The sequence below is a fragment of the Bos mutus genome, chromosome 6, assembly GCF_027580195.1.
Source record: "Bos mutus isolate GX-2022 chromosome 6, NWIPB_WYAK_1.1, whole genome shotgun sequence".
Lineage (NCBI taxonomy): Eukaryota > Metazoa > Chordata > Mammalia > Artiodactyla > Bovidae > Bos > Bos mutus.
This window is the reverse complement of record NC_091622.1, coordinates 2121091-2146594: the sequence shown is the minus strand read 5'-3', so window position 1 is coordinate 2146594 and position 25504 is coordinate 2121091. Positions and strand designations below refer to the sequence as shown.

General features: G+C 36.9%; 1 protein-coding gene across 2 annotated transcripts in view; it reads left to right on the top strand.

Annotated features, from left to right (window-relative positions):
• The first annotated feature begins 4002 nt into the window (after positions 1-4002).
• The window catches only part of BBS7 (Bardet-Biedl syndrome 7), a 38758-nt gene continuing 17256 nt past the window's right edge, over positions 4003-25504 (top strand). For both annotated transcript variants that reach the window (XM_070371924.1, XM_005892193.3), the window contains exons 1-11: positions 4003-4217; positions 6935-7000; positions 9230-9292; positions 10817-10992; positions 12239-12425; positions 15537-15609; positions 16032-16148; positions 17469-17599; positions 21317-21401; positions 22160-22262; positions 25261-25453. In XM_070371924.1, coding sequence (XP_070228025.1) covers positions 4182-4217; positions 6935-7000; positions 9230-9292; positions 10817-10992; positions 12239-12425; positions 15537-15609; positions 16032-16148; positions 17469-17599; positions 21317-21401; positions 22160-22262; positions 25261-25453 — 1230 coding nt within the window. In that variant the 5' untranslated portion in view covers positions 4003-4181. The remainder of the gene's footprint in view (positions 4218-6934; positions 7001-9229; positions 9293-10816; positions 10993-12238; positions 12426-15536; positions 15610-16031; positions 16149-17468; positions 17600-21316; positions 21402-22159; positions 22263-25260; positions 25454-25504) is intronic.

The window sequence follows — 25504 nt, the reverse complement described above, 5'->3', positions numbered from 1 at the left end:
ATTGGTTTTGCCATACATCAACATGAATCCGCCACAGGTATACATGTGTTCCCCATCCTGAACCCCCTCCCTCCTCCCTCATAATTTGTAGATTTGGATACATATTACTAAGTTGCTTTTGAAAATGGTTTTATTAGTAGTTTAAACTATCATGGTTGAGCTCATGTTTTCTCTACAGCATATATAGTGGTATCGTTTAAATGTTTTTCTCATTTGAAAGGCAAAAAAAATGTATCTTACTTTAGTATTATTGATTACAAGTGAGGGCAACACATTTTTACGTGGTTGTGCAGAAGCCATCTTCTTTGTGAATTGTCTGTTCATGTTTTTTTAATTGGAATAATTGTATTTCTTTTTAAAATATTTGTAAGAATTGTTTATAAGAATACTAACTGCACACATTTATCCCATTTGTTTTTATATTTTAAAATTCTGTGACATATGAAATGTCTAATCTTTATTTTTCATATTGTTTTCTCCTTTGTGGCTTCTTCTATTCCTTTTGTTATTGTTGTTATAAAAATTTTGTTTTCTTTGACATCCGGTGGTCGCTTTCCAACTGCCAGAGCCCCTGCTTCCCCTCCCAACCCTTTCTCCCACATGTCCCCTGAGAGAGAGCCATTGAACTCCTGCAGACCACCCTCCTTGGGCTTGGGGTCATTCTATTTCTTTTAAGATGAGACAGATTTCTTTCTGTTATAGGCTGAATTATGTCCCCCCTGCTCCCCTCCTCATCTCCAAATTCATTTGTTAAAGTCCTAACCCCTAGTACTTCAGAATGTGACTGTTTTTGGAGAAAGGACCTTTAAAGAGATAATTAAGTTGAAATTAGGTCACTAGGGTGATTCTTTATCCTTCATGACTGGTGTCCTTATTAAAGGAGATTAGAACATGGAAGGACACAGAGGGAAGACCACGTGATGACACAGCAAGAAGATGCCAGCGTGTGCACCAAGGAGAAAAATGCCTTTGAGAACTGGTTTGGCTCCCTGCTGACACCTTGATTTGTACTCCTAGCCTGTGAGGCCTTACAGGAAAATAAGTTTCTGTTCTGTAAGCCACTCAGTTTGTGGTACTTTATTATGGAGGCCCTATTTAATATAACTTCCAACTCCCTACATTCCATAAAATTCTATAACTATTCTATTTCATCTTCTTCATGGCTTTATTTTTCTATTTACTTCTATAATGTATGTGTATTTTTATTGAGTCTAAATTGATATTTTCTCCAAATTGATACACAGCTAAACCATCTTCAAGCATTGTTGTATATTTCCATACAGAGTTATTTTAGCCTCAGAAAAAAAGTTGTCCATAATACCCTGGGACCGAGGTAGAACCTTCTCAGATCTCTGTGTAGTAAATCATTTTTTTTTTGCTTAAGAAACTCTTCTCAAGGGATTAATTCCTGTTTCACAAACATTTCTGAACTCTCCCTTAGTAAGCCACAGAAATCATTTGTGAACCCTCTCCTCATAGACCACAGAGACCACTTATTCGTTTGCAGTATTTCTGCAGGCGGAGTATGATAGGCACAAAGGACAGACTGATGGAAGTCAGTCAAGGAAGGTCAGTGCTCAGATCCTGGGTCACCACTGTAGGCCAGCAGCAGTGTGAGGATCCCTTAGGCCTTTTCGGAGATCTGTAGTTTGAAGGTATTTTCATAATACTAAGATTCTATTTGCCTTTTCCACTGTGTTGACATTTGTACTGACTGTACAAAAACAAGGGTTAATACTGCTGGTACTTAAGCACGGATCAAGGCAAGGGCTTTAAACTGTTGTAGTCATTTTATTCTTCATCCCTTTGTTACCAACAGGAAACAATGCTTCATGTATTAATAAAAATGTCGTTTATGAAGCAGTGGAAATAGTTAATTTTAAGTCTCTATGCTGGATTATTTTTTTTAATATTCTGTGGGGTGACATGTGAAGTATGCACAAAGCATTTCTAGTGAATATAGAAGTACATTAGTTGTTTCAAGGGAAAACACTTGTAAGACTATTTGAGTTGCTGGCTGAATTCACTGATGTTTTTCATGGTACATTTTTTTTGAAAGCATGACTGACAGGCAAATTATGATTATTTAGACTTGGGTACTTGGCATATACTTCCTTGTTAATTAAAGAAGGGAAACTATCATTTAAAGGAAAATAATTGACATTTGTTGCCAATGCTTAAAATTCAAACTTTTAAGCACAAATTAGAATTTGCAAAAATTTGTGCCCATCATCTGAGGCTGACAACTTTTCAACACTTCAAATTTTTTCTGATGGAATCTTTGATAACATATACAACATCCTCAAAAATCTGTTTGTTAAATGAAGCCACATTCCACATTGCAACTAACTTTTCAAAAACTACCACTTGTTGAGTTTGGGCCTCATTTTCTTCATATACTTACAGTAACAACAACAACAGAAACTACATATACCAATAGATTGTATGCAGAAGTAGATCCGGGACTTCCTCGCTTATTCTTCAGGTGGGCAGTCAATAGATTTGCAAACAAAGCCAGTCTTTTTACTTTTATTTTGGAAAAGAATGATTTTTCATTAAAATATATACATAATGAGTTCATTATTTTTTCAACATTATTTTTAGAAATTTAGTTCTATTTGGTAAGTATCAACAGATAATTCATATAAACAAAGGTCTTTAGGGTCCTCAACAGTTTATAAGAGTTTTGTAAAGGGGTCCTTTACAAAATAGGAGAAGGAGTACGTCAAAGTTGTATATTGTCACCCTACTTATTTAACTTATATGCAGAGTACATCATGGGAAACGCTGGGCTGGAAGAAACACAAGCTGGAATCAAGATTGCTGGGAAAATATCAATAACCTCCGATATGCAGATGACACCACCCTTATGGCAGAAAGCCATAGAAGAACTAAAGAGCCTCTTGATGAAAGTGAAAGTGGAGAGTGAAAAAGTTGGCTTAAACCTCAACATTCAGAAAACTAAGATCATGGCATCCAGTCCCATCACTTCTTGGGAAATAGATGGGGAAACAGTGGAAACAGTGTCAGACTTTACTTTTCTGGGCTCCAAAATCACTGCAGATGGTGATTGCAGCCATGAAATCAAAAGACGCTTACTCCTTGGAAGGAAAGTTATGACCAACCTAGACAGCATATTAAAAAGCAGAGACATTACTTTGCCAACAAAGGTCTGTCTAGTCAAGGCTATGGTTTTTCCTGTGGTCATGTATGGATGTGAGAGTTGGACTATAAAGAAGCTGAGCACTGAAGAATCAATGCTTTTGAACTGTGGTGTTGGAGAAGACTCTTGAGAGTCCCTTGGACTGCAAGGAGATCCAACCAGTCCATCCTAAAGGAGATCAGTCCCGGGTGTTCATTGGAAGGACTGATGTTGAAGCTGAAACTCCAATACTTTGGCCACCTCATGCGAAGAGCTGACTCATTTGAAAAGACCCTGATGCTGGGAGGGATTGGGGCAGGAGGAGAAGGGGACGACAGAGGATGAGATGGTTGGATGGCATCACTGACTCGATGGACATGGGTTTGGGTGAACTCCGGGAATTGGTGATGGACAGGGAGGCCTGGCGAGCTGTGGTTCATGGGGTCGCAAAGAGTCGGACACGACTGAGCGACTGAACTGAACTGAACTCAAAGGGGTCCTAGGGCCAAAAGTTTGAGAACTGCTGCTTGTAAACTGACTCTTAACGGCGGTGAAACATATTTCTTTGAGGGAGCCTTTCCAGTGGCGGTGAAAGAGGTCAGTGGAGGTAAAAGAGGTCAGAATCTACCCTGGCTTCAAGTCAGTGCTCCACACACAAAGACAAAGACTTGGGGCTCAGGGTAGTAGTGGCATCGTAGCTCTTCTGCGTCTTGGCTCCCTGGAAACCACTCCTCTCAGGGCTCCTGAACCCCGCCCTCCTTCCCTCTCCGCCTCTCATTGGAGCGGGTTCAGTCAGTGGGCGGTCTGTCGGGAGGTGGGCGGGGCTTCACGCCCTCCAGAGCCCACTCGCAGGAACGTCCTGACGTCACTCAGGACGCCGCTGCCCTGACGCTTCGCCTTTGCATCCCCCACTGAACCCACAGTAGCTGGCGTTACCCCTCAAAGGCGTCGCTAGCAGTTTCCCCTGAGGCCTGGGATACCACACTCTTTGATCCACCTAGCCTGGCCTGGCGCTGTCCGCCGCCTCCGTGCCGCTGTTATGGATCTGAATCTAAACCGAGCGGATTATTTGCAGGTAAACCTGAGGGGTTGGGGCGGACGCTGCGCGAGATGAGCCCGGCTCTAAGAGAGGATTCGATCCTTCCACTGCCGTTTGTTGGGGTCTGTGGGAGCCGAGCGGCGAAGGAGTGGGTGTGAGTGGAGCCCTCCAGACGCCTTCCGCACAGGCTTGCCATCGGGGCTGGTCCGCCGGCATTTGGGAAGAAGGAGAACCGCCCCCGCCTCCCCGACCCCGCCTCGGAGTGCCGGCGTCCTGAAGATGCTCCGAGTGTCCTGACGCGATCCGGGATTCCTCCCCAAGGCCCTTCTCCTCCCCTCTGGCTGCAGCTACCTGTGGGCTTCAAACTCCTGACTCTCCTTCTCTACTCAGTCTCGTGTCCCTCGGGCCAGACACTTATTTCGTACTGTGAGCTGGACCTGGCTACCAGGATCGTAATAAAAGCAATGGTAGCCGTTTTCGAGGTCTGGTTTATTCTCAGTTTCCCTTTTGTGCATATATTGTGTTGTTGTTCGTCGCTCAGTCGTGTCAGATTCTTTGGGACCCCATGGACTGCATGCAACACGCCAGGCTTCCCTGTCCTTCACTGTCTCCTAGAGCTTACTCAGACCCATGTCCAGCCATCTCATCCTCAGTCATCCCCTTCTCCTGCCCTCAGTTTTTCCCAGCATTAGGGTCTTTTCCAGTGAGTCAGCTCTTAGCATCAGGTGGCCAAAGTATTGGAACTTCAGATATATTTTCCTTCACAAAAATTCTCAAAGTCGGTACGTGACGATCAAAGGGCTTCAAAGAAGGTAGTTTTCATAATAGCCAAACTGATGCAGTTCCTATTTGAAACAAAGTCTCTTAGCACTTAGCAGCAGCAGCAGCAGCTCTTTCTGTTACACCACCCTGCCTCTCAGTATTTCAGCCCTAGACTTTCCCTCTTCTCCATCCCCTTTCCCAGTAATCCGCTTTTGGCTAATGGTACAAATGTTTATCCTGCCACTTTACTTGAGACTTATGCCAGATACTTCCCATTCAGTTCAGCTCAGTCGTGTCTGACTCTTTGCGACCCCATGAATCGCAGCATGCCAGGCCTCCCTGTCTATCACCAACTCCTGGAGTTCACACAAACTCACGTGCATCGAGTCGGTGATGCCATCCAGCCATCTCATCCTCTGTCATCCCCTTCTCCTCCTGCCCCCAATCCCTCCCGGCATCAGGGTCTTTTCCAATGAGTCAACTCTTCACATGAGGTGGCCAAAGTATTGGAGTTTCAGCTTCAACATCAGTCCTTCCAATGAACACCCCGGACTGGTCTCCTTTAGGATGGACTGGTTGGATCTCCTTGCAGTCCAAGGGACTCTCAAGAGTCTTCTCCAACACCACAGTTCAAAAACATCAATTCTTCAGCGCTCAGGTTTCTTCACAGTCCAACTCTCACATCCATACATGACCACTGGAAAAACCATAGCCTTGACTAGATGGACTTTTGTTGGCCAAGTAGTATCTCTGCTTTTTAATATGCTATCTAGGTTAGTCATAACTTTCCTTCCAAGGAGTGTCTTTTAATTTCATGGCTGCAGTCACCATCTGCAGTGATTTTGGAGCCCCAAAAAATAAAGTCTGACACTGTTTCCACTGTTTCCCCATCTATTTCCCATGAAGCGATGGGACCAGATGCCATGATCTTAGGTTTCTGAATGTTGAGCTTTAAGCCAACTTTTTCACTATCCTCTTTCACTTTCATCAAGAGGCTTTTTAGTTCCTCTTCACTTTCTGCTGTAAGGGTGGTGTCATCTGCATATCTGAGGTTATTGATATTTCTCCCAGCAATCTTGATTCCAGCTTGTGTGTCTTCCATCCCAGCGTTTCTCATGATCCCACCTTAATATCTTCCATATCCATCTGGTCATCACATTTTGCTGTTTCTGTCTCTGAAGTATCTGTTGAATCTGTCACGTTTTCTCCCTCCATCTCTGTTATCCCCAGTTCAGTCCTTATCTCTTGGATAATAGCCTCCATCCTCCTCTCCCTCCAACCCATACTTCACAACACTGGCTAGACTGATGTTTCAAAAATACAAATCTAAGTAGATTAGTTTAAACTTTAACACTATTCCATAGAATACAGAATAACAGGATAGATCTATATGTACAATATGTAAATTCTTTCATGATCTATTGTCTCAATTTCTCTCCCTTTGGTCTCATTCTCCTCCCCCAACCATGCCTAACTACTGACATTTCTCTGCTGAGCAAACCATGCTGTTTTCATCTTCTGTACCTTTTGTAAAAAATCTTCATCATCAGTTAGATTGGATGTCATTGTCATCAGCATGTTGGTGTCTTAGCAAAAATCTTCTCTGTTCCATTTTCAATAATAATCTATTTCTAAAGATTTTTCATTACAAACTCTTCTTTAACAGCTGTATGAAGTTGTAAGAAAAGGCCTCTAGATATAATTTTTTTGTGTGAAGTACCTTGCCAGTAATGTCACATAATTATATTTGACTTGACAACTTTATAACATGAATTTTACTGTTTTTGATTGTTTCCTATATTCTGACTTTTGTGGCATATTTCATTAGAAAATAAATTCACTGCTGATAACAATTATTTCATATCACTAATTGCAATTACAAAACTAAGGCTTACTATGATTAGAATCTGCTGGTCCTTTTAATCTTTGAGGTATAACTTTAAATTAGTGTATTAGAAAACATTAACTAGGCAGCTGATGTGTTTCCTTAGGTGGGAGTGACCTCTCAGAAGACTATGAAGCTACTTCCTGCCTCAAAACATAGAGCCACACAAAAGGTAATGTAGAGATACTGATGCCTCCATATCTCTAGCTCTTACAGAGGAGAGGTTTATATGCCCTTCTTTATTAATAAGTTTTTTTTTTTTTTTGGACTTCAGATTTTAATTCAAACTAACCAACTTATAAAGACATTTTTTAAAAAAAATCATAGAAATTTGAACACAGATTTATGATTAGACCATTTAAGAAATTATTACTTGTGATAATATATTGTGATTATGGTTTTCTTCAGGGGTACACATCTGAAATATTTAGAGGTGAAATGATCTGATGTCTGGGATTTGCTTTGGTCTAGTAGCTAAGACTCTGTGCTCCCAACGCAGGGGGCCTGTGTTCGATCCCTAGCTGGGGAACTGGATCGCACATGCTGCAACAAAGAGTCTTATGTCCCAATGAAGATTGAAGATCTTGTGTGCTGCAACTAAGACCTGGAGCAGCCAAATAAATAAATAAGTTTTTAAAATACTCCATGGGATATGACAAATCAAACACTATTGGGAAAACACTTGATAATTGGAAAACTGGGTGATGGGTTTTTATTTTAATTTCAAAGCTAAAGTGGAAATGGATTTCTGTTAATTTGAACAGAGGTTGGAATACCAAGGGACACTTATATACAGTAATTTTCTTGTACATTATAAGTATCATGTACAATCAGTAAATAGTATTAGCAAACTAGTTGAAAACTATGTTCCATTTTTCTGGGAATAATTTTCCCTGAGTGTACTTGTGCATACCAGATTGTATATATGAAAAAAGAAATATAAAACACAATATGCTGTAGAGAAAATACTTTTTATTTTTGGTGTATAATATTATGTAAGTCACAGGTATGCAATATAGTGATTAATAATTTTTAAACATTATATTCCATTTATAGTTATTATAACATATTGGCTCTGTTCTCTGTGTTGTACAGTATATCCTTGTACCTAATTTTATACATACTGGTTTGTATCTCTTAATCCCTACTCCTGTGTTGCCCCTTCTCCTTCCCTCTCCCAACTGGCAACCCCTGGCAGTTTGTTTTCTATATTTGTGACTCTGCTACTTTTTGTTATATTCACTAATTTGTTGTGTTTTTTCTAGATTCCACATACAAATGATATATGGTTTGTTTTTCTCTGTCTGACTTATTTCACTTAACATCATGCCCTCTAAGTCCATCCATGTTATTTGCAAATGGGAAATTTCATTCTTTTTTATGACTGAGTAGTATTCTTTATCCATTCATCTGTTAATGGGCACTTATGTTGTTTCTATATCTTGGCAATTATAAACAGTGCCATGAACATTGGGGTGCATATATCTTTTTGAATTCATGTTTTTGGTTTTTTCAGATATATGCCCAGGAGTGGCATTTCTGGGTCATATAGTAGTTTTATTTTTAGTTTTTTGAGAAACCTCAATATTATTTTCTACAGTGACTGCACCAATTTATATTCCCACCAACAGAGTACAAGAGTTCCTTTTCTCCACATCTTTGTCAGCATTTGTTATTTATGTTATTTTTGATGATTGCCATTCTGACAGGTGTGAGGTGATATCTCATTGTGGTTTTGATTTGTATTTCTCTGATGATTAGGGATGTTAAGCATCTTTTCATGTCCCTGTTGGCTATTTGCATTTCCTCTTTGGAAAAATGTTTATTCAGGTCTTCTGCCCATTTTTCAATCAGGTTGTGTTTCTAATATTAAGCTGTATGAGCTGTTTATATATTAACCCCTTATTGCTCATATTATTTGCAAATACTTTCTCCCATTTGATAGATTTTCTTTTCTTTTTTTCTATGATTCCCTTTGCTATGCAAAAGTTTTTGTTTAGGTAAATCAACTATATTCAATAAAAATTAAAAAACAAAAAAAGCTTTTAAATATATCAAATAGGTCTGTCACAAACTTACTTTCGTAGTGCTTTAAAAATTAATCTTACAACATTCTTATGCCCTGGTGACGGGGAAAAAGTCACCTTGCCATATCCATCTGTATTCTTTTGTTCTCTTTACCTTGTAGGAAACCAGCTACTTTTGTTAACAACTCCCACAGGCTTCTCTTTTTCCCTTTCCTATAATTCTTTAGTGAATATTTTTTTGTAGGGCTGTCTTTACTAGGTTTTCTGATCTCTGTTTTTTAAAATTATAATTTCTATATTGTGGATCTTGTTTCCCCATATAAGTTAATAAGGTGTAATAACAGTAATTTTAGATTCTCTTCAATCTGTTACAGGTGGTTGTTGGAGATCATGATGGCATAGTTATGTGCTTTGGCATGAAGAAGGGAGAAGCAGTGGTATGTGTATGTTTTGAATACTCCCAGGTTAAGCTTTTTCTAAAGCACAATGAAAAATGGGTTAAAGGAAGTAGTGATATGAAGTATGAGACTTCAGGCAGCATAAGAGTTATTTGTTAGCTGTTTGTAAAACATCTTTGACATTCTAAGGTGATATATTAGTTTTTTCTGCTTTGTAACAAATTACCTCAAATTTAGGGGCTAACAATGAAACACATTTATTATCTCGCAGAGGCAGGAATCCAGCCTTGAGGCCTCATGTGGCTGCAACATAGATGTTAGCCAGGCTCAATTTCTTTCTGGAGCTCAGGGTCCTATTCCATGAGGCCAAAACTTGGCTGTTTGAAGAATTCAATTCTTTATTATTATTGAACTGAGATCCCCACTTTATTGCTGTCTATAAGCCCAGGCCTGCTTTCATCATTTGAGGCCTCCACACTTCCTTGCTGTGTGGTCTTCTCACAGGCCCTCTCACAACATGGCAACCTGCTTCTTCAGGCCAATGGAAAAATCTGTCCAGTCTGCTAAGATAGAGTCTTACATAACAGAGTGCAACCTGGAAATGACCATCGCATCACCTTTACCACTTAATATAGCCTAGTCAAGGAAGTGATTATTATATTATCATATTCATAGACTATAATTTAAAAGTGATAAGTCTGAGATGTGAACTCTTATCTTCATTATACCTTATATGGAATTTACAAAAAGATGAAGCAGGTAAAAACTATCAGAAACTCAGTGTTTCCATTATTCATATATTCTTCCAGATATTTTGTTCTCTGTGTATAAAGTCATTGAGGGTGAAGGAAGAAACTGATGCCAATAATAAAATAGAAAGTAAGGAAAAAGAAATTAATAATGCAAATACTTCCAATTAAATAAAGAGAGATATGAAGTTATACACTCAGGTTTTCAGTAGATTCTGTAGTCCTTTGTTTATACTACTAAAATTTCTAAAATTGTAAGGGAACCATGAGAAATTACTTTTAAAAAGATGATTAAAATACTGGGGGAGGTAGCCATTTTTTTCTCCAGGGGATCTTCCCAACCCAGGGATCAAACCCAGGTCTCCTGCATTGCAGACAGATTCTTAGCCAGCTGAGTCACAGGGAAGCCCATAAAAAGATGATTAAAGTGTAAAAACATGTCCATTGGAACCAGATGGGGAGTCTTGGTAAAGTGCAGATTCTCATTCAGTAGATCTACAGTTGAGCCTGAGGGTCTGAATTTCTAATAAGGAAAGTGATGCTGTTTTGCTGCTTAGTGAGCCATACTTTGAGTTGCAAGAATTTAGATTTTAATGATGTTATTGAAATATGTGGGGGAATAAACATAAAGTTTGAAGATATTTAGCAAAAAAATCCACAAGACGGTTGAAGTAAGCACATTTGTATCTACAGGTGTTCCTATATGGTAAAACTATAAACTTTTGTAAATTTAAAAGCACCACATTTTGTATGGTAAAGGAATATATTTGTAGTAAGTTTGTGTACTTAATTTTTCCCTTAACAATTTTTGCAGACAGTGTTCAAGACTTTACCTGGGCAGAAGATTGCAAGATTGGAACTAGGAGGGGCTCTTAATACACCCCAGGAGAAAATTTTTATTGCTGCAGGATCTGAAATTAGAGGCTTCACAAAGAGAGGAAAACAGTTCCTCTCTTTTGAAACAAACCTCACTGAAAGCATTAAAGCTATGTATGTTTATTCTCTCTTTTTATTTTTACATGTCCATTTACAATATTTTGGATAGGTAACAAACATCTGATTAAGTATCATATCTTAATAGGTTATCTAGGAAACAACTAAAAATACTTCATGAGTCAGAAATTGAATTTGACCTGGAATCAATATATAATCAATTGGTTATTGAAATCTTTTCAAGACATTTATAGTATTTATATTCAGTTATGATTCATAACCAAAGTATAAAAGAAGTGAAAGAACTCCCCAGATATTTACATTCAAATAAATACCCTCTTTATGATCACAAGTGATGATAGCTATCTAGTGAAAATAATATATTAGTATATAATTTTTGTCAAATATTTTACCTCCCCAATGAAAACTTGATTCATTCTAAGAATTAGAATATAATTATGATTATTTTCTAAATTTTATTAAATATAATTTTAAATGAACTTATTATTTCTTTTTTCAAGTTAAAATTCTAATGAAATCATTTTTTTCCACTATTTATTATTTAGTTTTAGGTAGATTCAATTTAGATAGCCTTATTCTATGTAGTGTGGTAGTAAGAAAGATATGGAGTAGGAAATGGCAACTCACTCACTCATTCCAGTATTCTTGCCTGGAAAGTTCCATGGACAGAGTAGCCTAGTGGGCTACAGTCCATGGGATTGCAAAGAGTCAGACACAACCGAATGGCTGAGCATGCAAGAAAGATAACTGGAGAGTTAAAGCTACCTGAGTTGCAATCCAGTCTACTGTCTACTGTGCATTTAGGCAAGTTACTTAACATTTTATTAATATTATTCCCCTTAAAAAGGGATAATTGTATAAACTAAGAATAATTGTTCCTAGTTTATAGAGTTATGAGGATTGAGCTAATATATTTAAGTCACTTAGGACAGTGCTTGGCACATAGTACACATTAAAAAAAAAAACCTACTTTTTGATATATTAATTGTCCAGGTGTAGACAGGTGAATTACCGTTATCCTATCTTTGTTTATAGTTTTTCTGAACTCAATTTTTGAGAAGCCCGAGGCCTTAAGAACCTCATTTTCAGCTTTCAAAATCATGGCTATACCAAAAGGCTAGAATAAGTATGGGAAATGAAAACAAACAGTGTTCTCTGAGTCTATGATAAAATGATAGTAAACTGTAAATAAATAAACTTTTCATCTCTGAAAATAATTCAGGAGTTTCCTATGCTTATTTTTAAAAATGTGGATGTCTTAAATTACTTTTCATACTCTCAGGCACATATCTGGCTCAGACCTTTTTCTCAGTGCAAGTTACATCTATAACCATTATTGTGACTGCAAAGACCAACATTATTACCTTTCTGGGGACAAAATCAATGACGTCATCTGCCTTCCAGTGGAAAGACTACTTCGTGAAGTACCGGTGTTGGCCTGCCAGGACAGAGTACTCCGAGTTTTACAGGTTACTGTTATTTGCATTTTTATAGTTTTTCATAATTTAGGTATGTAAATATTGATGAAGAATGTATAATTGAGATAAATTACTTTAGTGACCACTACCACTTTAAATATCTTAAAATTATATCTGAAAATTTTTTAGTGTTTTACTTGACTAACCTTATTTTTTTTTTTTTTTTACTTGAGGCAAATGTGTTGAAATCTTTAGCAAGTTTTTAGAGAAGCATATATGGAAAAAAGGACACTTTTCTCCCCTTCACCCCATACATGATATCTGAGTTAGTTTAATTAGAATGTAGTACTTTTGCTACATTTACTTCCCCACTTTTATTTTTTTTTTCCTGTCTATCACCCTCAGTTCAGGTCAGTCTCTCAGTCGTCTTTGCGACCCCATGGACTGCAGCACACCAGGCTTCCCTGTCCATCACCAACTCCCGGAGCTTGCTCAAACTCATGTCCATCAAATCAGTGACGTCTTCTGTCATTCCCTTCTCCTCCTGCCTTCAATCTTGCCCAGTGTCAGAGTTTTTTCTAATGAGTCAGTTCTTTGCCTCAGGTGGTCAAAGTATTGGAGTTTCAATTTCAGCATCAGTCCTTCTAGTGAATGTTTAGGACTGATTTCCTTTAGGATGGACTAGCTTGATCTCCTTGCAGTCCAAGGGACTCCCAAGAGTCTTCTCCAACACCACAGTTCGAAAGCATCAATTCTTTGGCACTCACCTTTCTTTATGGTTTGACTCTCACATCCATACATGACTACTAGAAAAACGATAGCTTTGACTATACGGACCTTTGTCGACAAAGTAATGTCTCTGCTTTTCAATATGTTGTCTAGGTTGTTCATAGCTTTTCTTCCAGGGAGCAAGCATCTTTTAATTTCATAGCTGCAGTCACCATCTGCAGTGATTTTGGAGCCAAAAAAAATAAAGTCAGCCACTGTTTCACCATCTGTTTGCCATGAAGTGATGGGACCGGATGCCATGATCTTAATTTTCTGAATGTTTCTATCACCCTTCCCTCTCCCCAAAAATCAAACTAAAAGAGGAAGTTGGATTGGGGAGAAGGTGTTAGGCTTTAACAAGGGAGAGTTGAGATCAAGATTGTATCATTTGAGTTTATCCAGCATTTATGACAATATGTTGAACAGAATAAGCACTCAGTAAATATTTGAAAAATTATTTATTATCTTTATATTTCTATTAAAAACTGTGATTGGCTAAAGCAACTACTTAAGGCCATTGTTATTAATAATACTAGTTACAACTGTCTTCTTGAAAGTGACTTTTTTTTTTGACCCTGCTGTGCAGCTTGTGGGATGTTAGTTCCCCGACCAAGGATTGAACTCAGACCCTTGGCAGTGAAAGTGCAATGTCCTAACCACTGGAGCACCAAAGAATTACGAAAGTGACTTTCACACTCTCTCTCACACACACATACACACACCCAGGACCCATAAAATAAAGTTCAAATGTAAATGACAAAAATATAATATAAGTTTAAATGTAAATGGATGAATTATTTGTATCAAAATTTAGGATGATGATAGTGCAATTGAACAAAAAGTATAGCTATTTATTCTGTACTACCAGATGGCCATTTCTTAGCATCAGCCCCCCTTTTTTAAAATTAATTTTTATTGATGTTTATTTGCTTTATGATGTTGTGCTAGTTTCTGCTGTACAGCAAAATGAATCAGCTGTATGTTTAGACATCAGTTCTTTTTTTTCCCCTATGGGTGACTAAGGTAGTGTTCGAGATTCTCTCTAGGAGCATGGATGATTGATCTCTCCCCTAGCCTGTGCTCCCCAGTATGAGTTGTTTGAGTAAGGCTTTTAATAGGAGCTGACTCACATCCATTTAGAAGTTGACCTGACTGAATTCTAGGACCCTGCTTTGTTTAACCAGTGACACGTGTGCTTACTGTGGAAAGTAAAAACTTGAAGTCTTTCCTCTGACCTGCACACTTCTTACCTACTTCCCCTCTGCTTCTGTATGCAATCCATTACCCCAAAGGTAGCCTTTTTAAAACAGTTTGTGTTTATATAGTTATAGTTTTGTGTTTGTATAGTTAGATACAGATACCTGTGAATACTTAATGTTATTCTAAATAAAGTATAAAGCATATGACTCATATATTCTATATGTATTTAAAATTTTTAAACAAAATGGTATATCAGATTTACTGTAATTTTGCAAATGTTTCTTCATTGAGAGATTTATCGTATTTTTTCTATGTGAATTTAATACTTCTATCTCATTCTTTAACAGCTTCACAAATACCATGCACCAAATTAAAGCATTATAAGTGACAAAATTGAAAAAAAGACAGAATTTAACTTGTTTTCTTATCTAAATAGCAGGGAATTCTGCGTCTTACTAGAGTGGGTTTTGGAGATACAGAATTTTCCTTAGGAAGTAGCTTTGAGTCTGTTTGAATGTGCCCCAAGTTAGGACAGAAGAAAAAGCTTGTTCCTAGAAAGTTTTGATAGGGAAATTTACCAGTGTCAAGTTTTCATGCAAAGTACCTAAAATGAAAATTATTCAAAGTGGAGAATATTTGAAATACTTATTTCCTTGCTCTTTTATATTTTTATATATATATATATATATATATATATATATATATATATATTGGAGAAGGCAATGGCACCCCACTCCAGTACTCTTGCCTGGAAAATCCCATGGATGGAGGAACCTGGTAGGCTGCAGTCCATGGGGTCGCTAAGTCGGACATGCCTGAGCGACTTCACTTTCACCTTTTGCTTTCATGCATTGGAGAAGAAAAATGGCAACCCAGTCCAGTGTTCTTTCCTGGAGAATCCCAGGAATGGGGGAGCCTGGTGGGCTGCCATCTATGGGGTCGCCAAAGTCAGACATGACTGAAGTGACTTGGCCATATATATATATATATATATATATGTATGTATGTATATATATGTAAAATGAGTCAACGTGCAAGTTTGCTAACAAAAGTTAATATTCACAATCTGTTTTTTTCCCAATAGTTCTATTCTAGAGTTCTTTATATGAATATTGATGTTATCTATGAATCCTTTTATTATCAGTATTTCAATTTGTATTCTATTTTAGTTTTAAAATACTTGTTCTCCTTCAGGGATCTGATGTGACGTATGAAATTGAAGTTCCTGGCCCACCTACTGTTTTAGCCCTACACAATGGAAATGGCGGTAATGAGGATTTAATTTTTGACAATCAAATAATGTTATGTTATTTAAGTTTAGATGTTTCAGGGTTTTAATCATTTAACTATATATTAAGTGAAAATGGGAAACTGTAAAAAGAACTTGAACTGAAATAGAGAAAGTTGTCTTCTAACTTGCCAGTAGCTAACAGTAATGAGTCACTGAACTTGACTTTTCAGTTTCCTCATCTCAAGATTACTTGATGAGGAAACCATCTCTTATGGTTATAAAATTCTGTGAATGTATAACCATCTTTCTAAAATAAGTAAATTAATTAAAATCTGTCTTTTCATTATATTTTAAATGAGATTTTATATGAAAGCCAATATATAGGAAAGTATTTTAATTTTAAAGGAATAGTGTGAGCTGTGAGATAACTATAATATGTTGACTTTAACTGTAACTAGGTGACTCTGGAGAAGACCTTTTGTTTGGAACGTCAGATGGAAAACTTGGGCTTATTCAGATCACTACATCCAAACCAATACACAAGTGGGAAATTCGAAATGAGAAAAAGAGGGGAGGTATGTTTTTTATGTAACTCAGATTCTGAATTTTAGTGATTATTGAATAAAATAGCCTGGGAATTCCGTGGCAGTCCAGTGGTTAGGACTCCATGCTTTCACTTCCAAGAGCATGAATTTGATCCTGGTCGGAGAACTAAGACCCTGCCTGCTGCATGGTGCTTGGCCACAGAGACAGATAGATAAATAGACCAACCTGCATTGTATAGTTCATCCTGTTTCCTTTATCCGTAAGGCAGAGCAGACCTAGCAATTTACAGAGCCACCTCATGTGTATTTACTATTTGTTTATTTAGCAGGTCTATCAGTTTTGCTGTAACTTTTTAAGGTAAGATGTACTAACGGGGCTTCCCAGGTGGCTCAGTGGTAAAGGATCCACCTGTGAATGCAGGAAACATAAGAGATACTGATTCAATCTGTGGATCAGGATGATCCCCTGGAGTAGGATGTGGCAACCCACTCCAGTATTCTTGCCTGGAAAATCCCATGGACAGAAGAGACTGGTGGGCTACAGTCGAAGGGGTCAGAAAGAGTCAGACACGACTACTGAGAACACACAGGATATACTAATAGTAATTTGGGATGGATAGGCTTTTATGGGCTAACGTTTATCTATAACATCAATCTCGGCTCAAATCCAGTTTTCATTGTTTGCTGTAGGGAATTAATTGGAATTTGGGAGTACTTGGTATGAGTCAAAGAAGTACAGTGAGATCAAAGAATATTCCTTTTTTGTAAGGAATTTATACCTTTCTAAGGGGAATTTTTATCTGACTTGGTAAATTTGGATGGCTCTTTATAAGTACAGCATGAAATCTGATTTATGAGAAAATATGTTAACAATGCAAAACATTTAAGGGAAAAAAATGTCTGGGAAGAGGAAAAAATAAAGGCAGAGAACTTGAGGCAGAGGTAAATTCTATTCGTTTGAGGAGCAGAAGGAAGACCAGTGTGGCTAAATATGGCATGAAATGAAGTCAGAGGTAGGCTATGGCCAAGTCATGTAGGTCCTTGGGAGCCTTGGTAAAGGGTTTGAATTTTAGTCTAGGTGCAGTGGGGAGTCATTGGAAAACTGTAAGTGGTAATATGATGTGATCTAATTTACCAAAACTAAAACAAAAACACTCCGTAGAGAGTGGATTTGCCAGGAAACAGGTTGAAATTAAGGACAGGGAATTGAATTAGGAAGTTATTGCCATAGTTGTAATTTACTGTGTTTTTTTTTTTTCTCTACTCTGATATATAGATTTTTTTTATTCATAGTATATTTGACTGCAATATCAGTATTATTGCTAATTTATCACTTACCTTTTTTTAAAGGTATTTTGTGTGTTGACAGCTTTGACATTGTGGGTGATGGGGTTAAAGATTTACTTGTTGGAAGAGATGATGGAATGGTGGAAGTATATGGTTTTGATAATGCCAATGAGCCTGTTCTACGATTTGATCATGTAAGTTCATTTTTAAGAAGACTATATATGTTTATCATTCATCAAACAATTATAGAAATGGCTGACAGTCTGTGTTTTATTAAATGATTATGTTAAAATCTTGTGTTTGGCTTAAAATATTGCTGCTTTGATATTATCAAAATCTTGTCTAGACTGCTCTTATGTTTGAAAAATAGATATTGCCCTCAAGCTGAACAATGAATTACTTTTTCATTTGATTTCTAAATATTCTATATCTAAATTATTAAATATTTTACCTTAGTTTCTATAATGCATAATATATTATAGGAGTAACATTTATATGTTTGGGTAACATAAATGAGATTGTGTTGTTTTAAAGTAATAAGATTTGGAGAATAAACTTCATATTGTTGAGATGATATAAAAAATATCCTTAAACAGAAAGAGCAAAGTAGCAATTTCACTTTTAGTCACCCAAGGTCTACTGTATAAGAAATACTAGATAAGAGTAATTTTTAGCTCACAAATTTTAAGCATAATTAGGCTTCTTTATCCCAAGGTATAGAGTCACATGGAGAAGCATTCTCGCATAAACTGAATCTTTCATTTTCATGAAGTGGTGTTCTCCTGTCCAGGGTTTCCCTCTTCTGCCTCATGCATGATGTGTTGAGGCTGTTTAAAAACAACAAAAAGTCACAACTCAGTATCAACTTTTCTTTCGTTGTCTAGTTTCTCTAATTGTGGTAGAAGTTCTCCCAGTACCTACTTTAATTGCATGTCAGTAAATACAGATGTTTTGATGCACAGATAAAGTATAGTATTATATAGATAATATGGGGATAAAAACATTGTACAACATATTTTCTAGATATATTTCATATTCATCTTATATAAAAAGTCACCTTGTTAATGATGCAAATAACAGTTTAGGCTTAAACATACATAATTGTCCTATGTTGGAGATCTCTTAGTTTTTCTCATTAACCCCTGGGAAACTTTCCTATTTAGACCTCAAATCTCCTCTTTGACTTCTTTTCCAAATGCCAGTAATGACATAACATGTGTCCCCTCTGCCAGGTGTGGCACTAAGGATTCCTGTCTTTCAAGTCTTTCTTCTGTTTGTTTGATGACAGAGGTACTGCTTTCACATTATGTTAAAGCTGCAGATTTGTTATCTCGTCTTCATTCCTGATGTCACTCACTTTGTTGTCTTTCTAATCAGGAGAAGTCGTCTTATTTGACACAGTCTGGATTGACAGTTGGTTAATCAAAAAAGTTAAGGAGCAGATCATAAAAAGATAATATACGTATACCTTAAACATTGCATTTAAAAATATTTTTTAGTTAATTTATTTTTGGCTGCACTGGGTCTTCGTCGCCATATGCAGACTTTCTCCAGTTGCAGCGAGTGGGGGCTACTCTCTAGTTGGGGTGTGTGGGCTTCTCACTGTGGTGGCTTCCCTTGTTGCAGAACGTGGGTCTAAGTGTGCAGGCTTCAGTAGTTGTGGGGTGTGGGCTCAGGGATTGTGGCGCAAGGGCTTAGATGCTCCATAGCATGTGGAGTCCTCCTGGGGCAGGAATCAAACCTGTGTCCCCTGCATTGGCAGGTAGACTCACAACCACTGGACCACCTGGGGAATCCTAAACATCACATTTTAACTTAAACTTATGTATTTACTCACCAACATTTTGAACCATGACCAAGGTCTTTTTTTGTGAATTCCCCTAATTAGCATTCTATGTTGTTACTTACATAAAATATGTCTATACTGTATTGCCTAGGATCTCTTGTTTTATGGTTTGTGACTGGTTTTACAAAATATAAGTTGAATTAACTAATTCTACAACTCTAGGTCTTTTATAAAAAGATACTTGAATTACATAAAGTAAATGAATTTCATTAAAATGTTGGCAAAAAAATGTAGAAATTACAGTTTTTTTTAATTTTCTAACTGTTCCTGAGTACAGTAGGTTAAATAAGGTACTTCTAAGTGAGGAGAGAGTAAGTTATAATTAATAATCACTTGAGGGGGTTTCCCTGTTGCTCCAGTGGTTAACAATCCGCCTGCTAACGCGGGGGACATGTGTTCGATCCCTGCTCCAGGAAGACCTCATATGCCTCGGAGCAGCTCAGCCCATGAGCCGCAACTGCTGAAGCCGGTGTGCCTCCAGCCTGTGTGCCTCCAGCCTGTGCTCCGCAACAAGGGAAGCCCCTCCCCGCAGGGATAGCCCCTGCCCACCAACAAAGGGCAGCCCGCATTCTCCACAATTAGAGGAAGCCCACAAGCAGCAGCAGAGACCCAGCTGCCACCAAAAATAGACAGATAAAAGAAGAGAAGGGAGGGACGGCAGGAAGGTGGAAGGCAGAGAAGAAAGGAAGATGGCTGAAAACAGTAACATAATGAAATAATAAAAATATAATCCTTATAATATTGGTGATAAGAGAATTTCCTAAGCAAGATAAAAAAAACTTCAGAAGTCAGAAAGCGAAGACTAAAAGTTAAATAATTTAAATATAGTAATGATGAAAATCTGAAAGTTGAAAAATGTACACAGGAACGGATGCAGTTTTTTATTTCAGAATTAACTTTAGCAGGAACATGAACAAAAAAGTTCAAAGAGTTCTAGTGTATATATTAAGTACACTGGGACACTCATTAAAAATGCACTTAGACTTCCCTGGCAGTCCAGTGGTTAGGACTCTATGCTTCTATTGTGGGGGGCATGGGTTCAATCTCTGGTAAGCGAACTAAGATCCTACAAGCCATACAGCATGCCCAAAGGAAAAGAAAAATGCACTTATGAACCTAACTGTATGCAGATATTTAATCAAACCTCTGTTACTTGAATCCCTCAGGTAATTAGCTCAGGAACAGCTAAGATAGTCTGATTTGCAGAATAGCTCAGTGATTTGCCTTCTACAGGGAGGGTGAAGACGGCTAGCATTTTTAATGCTAGCGTCCATTCCCTCTACCTTCTCCTTTAGAACAATGGTTTTGGGCTTTGCCTAATAACAGTTACCTAGCAGAGCTGCTGGGTTGCCAGCCCATTTTTTTTCTTAATGAAAGAGAATAGATTAGAATATATCAGAGTACAATACTTAAGCCTTTTAAGTTATTCCTGTTGTTGTATATGTTCATATGTGAAGTATACCAGATTGCAGTATAAAACTTATTGATTACTTTTCAAATAGCTTGAAAGCCACTGATCTAGAGTATTTGTTAAAAACAGATTCCTGGTTGACTCATCCAAGTAATTATTGTCAGACAAGTTTGGGAAGTATTTCTTTAAAGAGATATAAACTCCTGAAAAACAGGGTTTCTCTCCATAATAGCAAATTCCCTAGAGGTCCCATGTTAGCTATCATTTTCTTTATTCTTCTAAGAAGCTGCTTGGAGAAAACACATGAGAGGTGGTCTGTGGAATTCAGATAATAAACTAAATGTGTTAAGAGTTTTGCTTATGTAATGTTTTTCTAAAAAGAACTTACTTCTTTATATAAATAAATGATCTTTGCTTATTAATAACTACTGCAGCTGAGTGGTACACACAGATACATGAGTCATTTTCAGTCTCCTTTCCTCATATTGAAAAACACTGGAATTTCTGGCCACTTGTGCAGGATTTTCACCTTTCCAATCTCAGAAGTATTCAATAAAAATATATTGAATGTTGGGAGATAGGAAAATAAGTTTTGTAGCTTATTTAACTTTGTGAAATTTTATTGATGAAGTGCTTGATTTAAATTCATTGTAGACGTTGTCTGAGAGTGTCACATCAATCCAGGGTGGTTGTGTAGGGAAAGATGGCTATGATGAAATCGTGGTATCCACATACTCAGGTAAGGTAAATGAAAATCATAATAGCTAGTTGAAAGAATCAATCTAAAAAATATAAATTTGATAAATTGCTTTTAAAAATATATAAATTTGATAAAGTGCTTTTGATTTTTTTTTAAGTTTATTAGTAAGTAACCCTTACCTATAGCATTAAAAGCTTTATTGGTTAAAAATAAGAAAGAAAGGAGTGTTATTGATTTATAAAATAATTTCTTTATTAATGCTTTTTAAAAGTGTTTAGTATATCTCTAGTATCTTTGAAAATTAAATGATATCCTTTGACTTAAAAATTATTATTTACTGAAATTTAGTTTGTTTTGTTACTATGTACATTTCTTATAAAACTTACTTTCTTTTGAGTTGGTCATTTTTGTATTTTCACAATAGTTATATGAGATTTTAACTTTCCATGAAAGTAATTTTTGAAAGACAACTCTTACTCATCAGTTCTTCTTTGCATTTGCTAGACTATGTTGACTTATTTCATCCCTGAAAACTAAAGTTATAAATTAAGAAGTAAAGGATTTCTTTAATTGCAGTATTACAGTATTTCAAGCAAAGCAAAAATGGTATCTGAAGTAATTTCCTTATAGTTTGAATATCTTCCAGCTTGATTTCTTTTGTTTTGTTTTGCTTATGCTTTTTTGAAAAAGAATAAGTCCAAAACTAAATGAGGTTGATGTTGGTGGACAAAGGGGCATGCATTTTGGGTTTAACACTGGCAGCACTTAGTGGTGTATGATTTAATTCATCTCTACAGGCTGGATTACAGGTCTGACCACAGAGCCTGTTCATAAGGAAAGTGGACCAGGAGAAGAACTAAAATTTAATCAGGAGATGCAGAATAAAATTTCTTCTTTACGGTAATTTTGGATTTTGGTTTGCCTTTTTTTTTTTTTTTATTTCATGAAGTATGTGATTGTTGTTTTTTTTTCTTACTTATTGGTACCGTATATTTTACTGGAAGAAATTATATAATTAATTAGTTTATCACCTTTTTAAGTGAAAGTTTATCAGTTTGAGAACATTAGCAGTAAGTGCTGATTAATATTTGGAGTTAGAAATATACTTTTTATGTGTTTTTTTCTATGTTGATTTTTTCTTAGATCAAAAATCTAAGAAAAATCTAAGAATATGTTTTTGCATTTGTCTATTATAGTGTTTTTTTTAATAGACATTAGAAAGTAGCCAATATAGATGGCTCTATTCCTCATTAATTCTAATATTCACTGCTATTGTGGACCTTTCTGAATCTATAGCTTTGGCTTATAAGTTTTCTTACTGGAAATGAGTAATGTTAACTCCTTTAGACACAAGGATCACTTTCACGGCCTGTTCAGTTTGACAAGTCCTATGACAAGGGCCTCAAGGAAAATTGCTTCATACAGTGAAGAAGTAGGAGTTGCTGAAAATTTTTTTTTAATTTTTTTACTTTACAATATTGTATTGGTTTTGCCATACATTGACATGAATCCACCACGGGTGTACATATGTTCCCCATCCTGAACCCCCTCCCACCTCCCTCCCCATCCCATCCCTCTGGGTCATCCCAGTGCACCAGCCCCGAGCACCCTATATCATCAAACCTGGACTGGTAATTCGTTTCACATGTGATAATTTACATGTTTCAATGCCATTCTCCCGTATCATCCCACCCTCGCCTTCTCCCAGAGTCCAAAAGACTGTTCTATACATCTGTGTCTCTTTTGCTGTCTTGCATACAGGGTTATCATTACCATCTTTCTAAATTCCATATATATGCATTAGTATACTGTATTTTTTTTTCTTTCTGGCTTACTTCACTCTGTATAATAGGCTCCAGTTTAATCCACCTCATTAGAACTGATTCAAATGTATTCTTTTTAATGGCTGAGTAATACTCCATTGTGTATATGTATGACAGCTTTCTTATCCATTCATCTGCTGATGGACATCTAGGTTGCTTCCATGTCCTGGCTATTATAAACAGTGCTGCGATGAACATTGGGGTACACGTGTCTCTTTCAATTCTGGTTTCCTCAGTGTGTATGCCCAGCAGTGAGATCGCTGGGTCATATAGCAGTTCTATTTCCAGTTTTTTAAGGAATCTCCACACTGTTCTCCATAGTGGCTGTACTAGTTTGCATTCCCACCAACAGTGTAAGAAGGTTCCTTTTTCTCCACACCCTCTCCAGCATTTATTGCTTGTAGACTTGGATAGCAGCCATTCTGACTGGCGTGAGATGGTACCTCATCATGGTTTTGATTTGCATTTCTCTGGTAATGAGTGATGTTGAGCATCTTTTTCGTGTGTTTGTTAGCCATCTGTAGGTCTTCTTTGGAGAAATGTCTGTTTAGTTCTTTGGCCCACTTTTTGATTGGGTCATTTATTTTACTGGAATTGAGCTGCAGGAGTTGCTTGTATATTTTTGAGATTAATTTTTTGTCTGTTGCTTCATTTGCTATTATTTTCTCCTATTCTGAAAGCTGTCTTTTCACCTTGCTTATAGTTTCCTTTATTGTGCAAGAAGCTTTTAATTTTAATTAGGTCCCATTTGTTTATTTTTGCTTTTATTTCCAATATTCTGGGAGGTGGGTCATAGAGGATCCTGCTGTGATTTATGTTGGAGAGTGTTTTACCTGGGTTTTCCTCTAGGAGTTTTATAGTTTCTGGTCTTACTTTAGATCTTTAATCCATTTTGAGTTTATTTTTCTGTATGGTGTTAGAAAGTGATCTAGTTTCGTTCTTTTACAAGTAGTTGACCAGTTTTCCCAGCACCACTTGTTAAAGAGATTGTCTTTTCTCCATTGTATATTCTTGCCTCCTTTGTCAAAGATAAGGTGTCCATAGGTCATGCAACTTTTAATGATTATTCTCCTTACTTCAGCCCTTGCCAACTTCTTCGGGGAGTGAAAATCAATCTTTTTTTTGGTGGTAGTTGCTACAGAAGTTTTGAGGCAACAAATTGCCACAAGTACTAGTTCACTAAAGCCACACCACCAGTTCACCACAAACCAGTTCACCAGAGTCACTAGGAGAGAAAGCTCTAATGTTCTTCAGTAAGGATACCAAGTAGAGTTAATGAATTGCTATCTTATGCCCTCAGTACTATACCTTATATTTGTAACTAAGTCAACCCCTTCCTGATTTCGCTGGAATGTATGCTTATGAGAAGGTTATGTCTGTTTTGTTCATAGAGTCACTCAGTAAATATTTCTTGAGTGAATGAATCTTTTCCTTGGTTAATTGCACAAATCTCTTTCAAGATTCTTCCCAGACTTTCCCTCTAAACTTGAGGTAGCTAAACCTCATGTTGTGCTCTCCCAGTTACTGTTTCCTTCGTTTGCATTTGGCCTTTCCCTTTAACTGGAGCAACTCAAAGCAGTGCCTGCACAGTTCAGTCTCCAGCACTTGGTGGAACTCAGCTGGCTTATGATTATCGTTGATACTCTGCAGTCTTTGTTGTCTGTCTACTCTAATGTTTTTCTGAAAGGTACATGTTTATTGATTTCACACATTTTGTTCCTTCTCATTAAATCTAAGTTATTCTACCCCAGAACAATCAGTTTGTCTTCTGATTAGTACTACATGTAACTGAAGCCAGACTCATGTGTATTTGCAGCTTGCCTTGATTCTTACAACTCTTTATTAATATTGCTGGTATGGGGCTGAGAAGATATTTTAGTTTTTAGATTATAGATAGATAATATGGAACCAGTTGGTCAGTGATAGAAGCAAAAATTTTGTTTCTATTTCTGTTACAGTTCAAATGCAACCAATTAAAAAATCCATTTTGCAGAAGTAAATGTCTGTCAAATTTTTGTAAACATTCTGAGGACCTCAAATGGTTATAGGTGACGAAGTTCTATATTTTCCTCTAGGAGTGAATTGGAACAGCTGCAGTATAAAGTGCTACAGGAGAGAGAGAAATATCAACAGTCTTCTCAGTCAAGCAAAGCAAAATCAGCAGTACCTTCATTTAGTGTAAATGACAAGTTTACATTAAATAAAGATGATGCCAGCTACAGCCTTATCTTAGAGGTGCAGACAGCGATAGATAATGTCTTAATACAGGTAAGTAAAATGCATAATTTCTTTGTTTTATGACTGGATCTATTTTAGTGT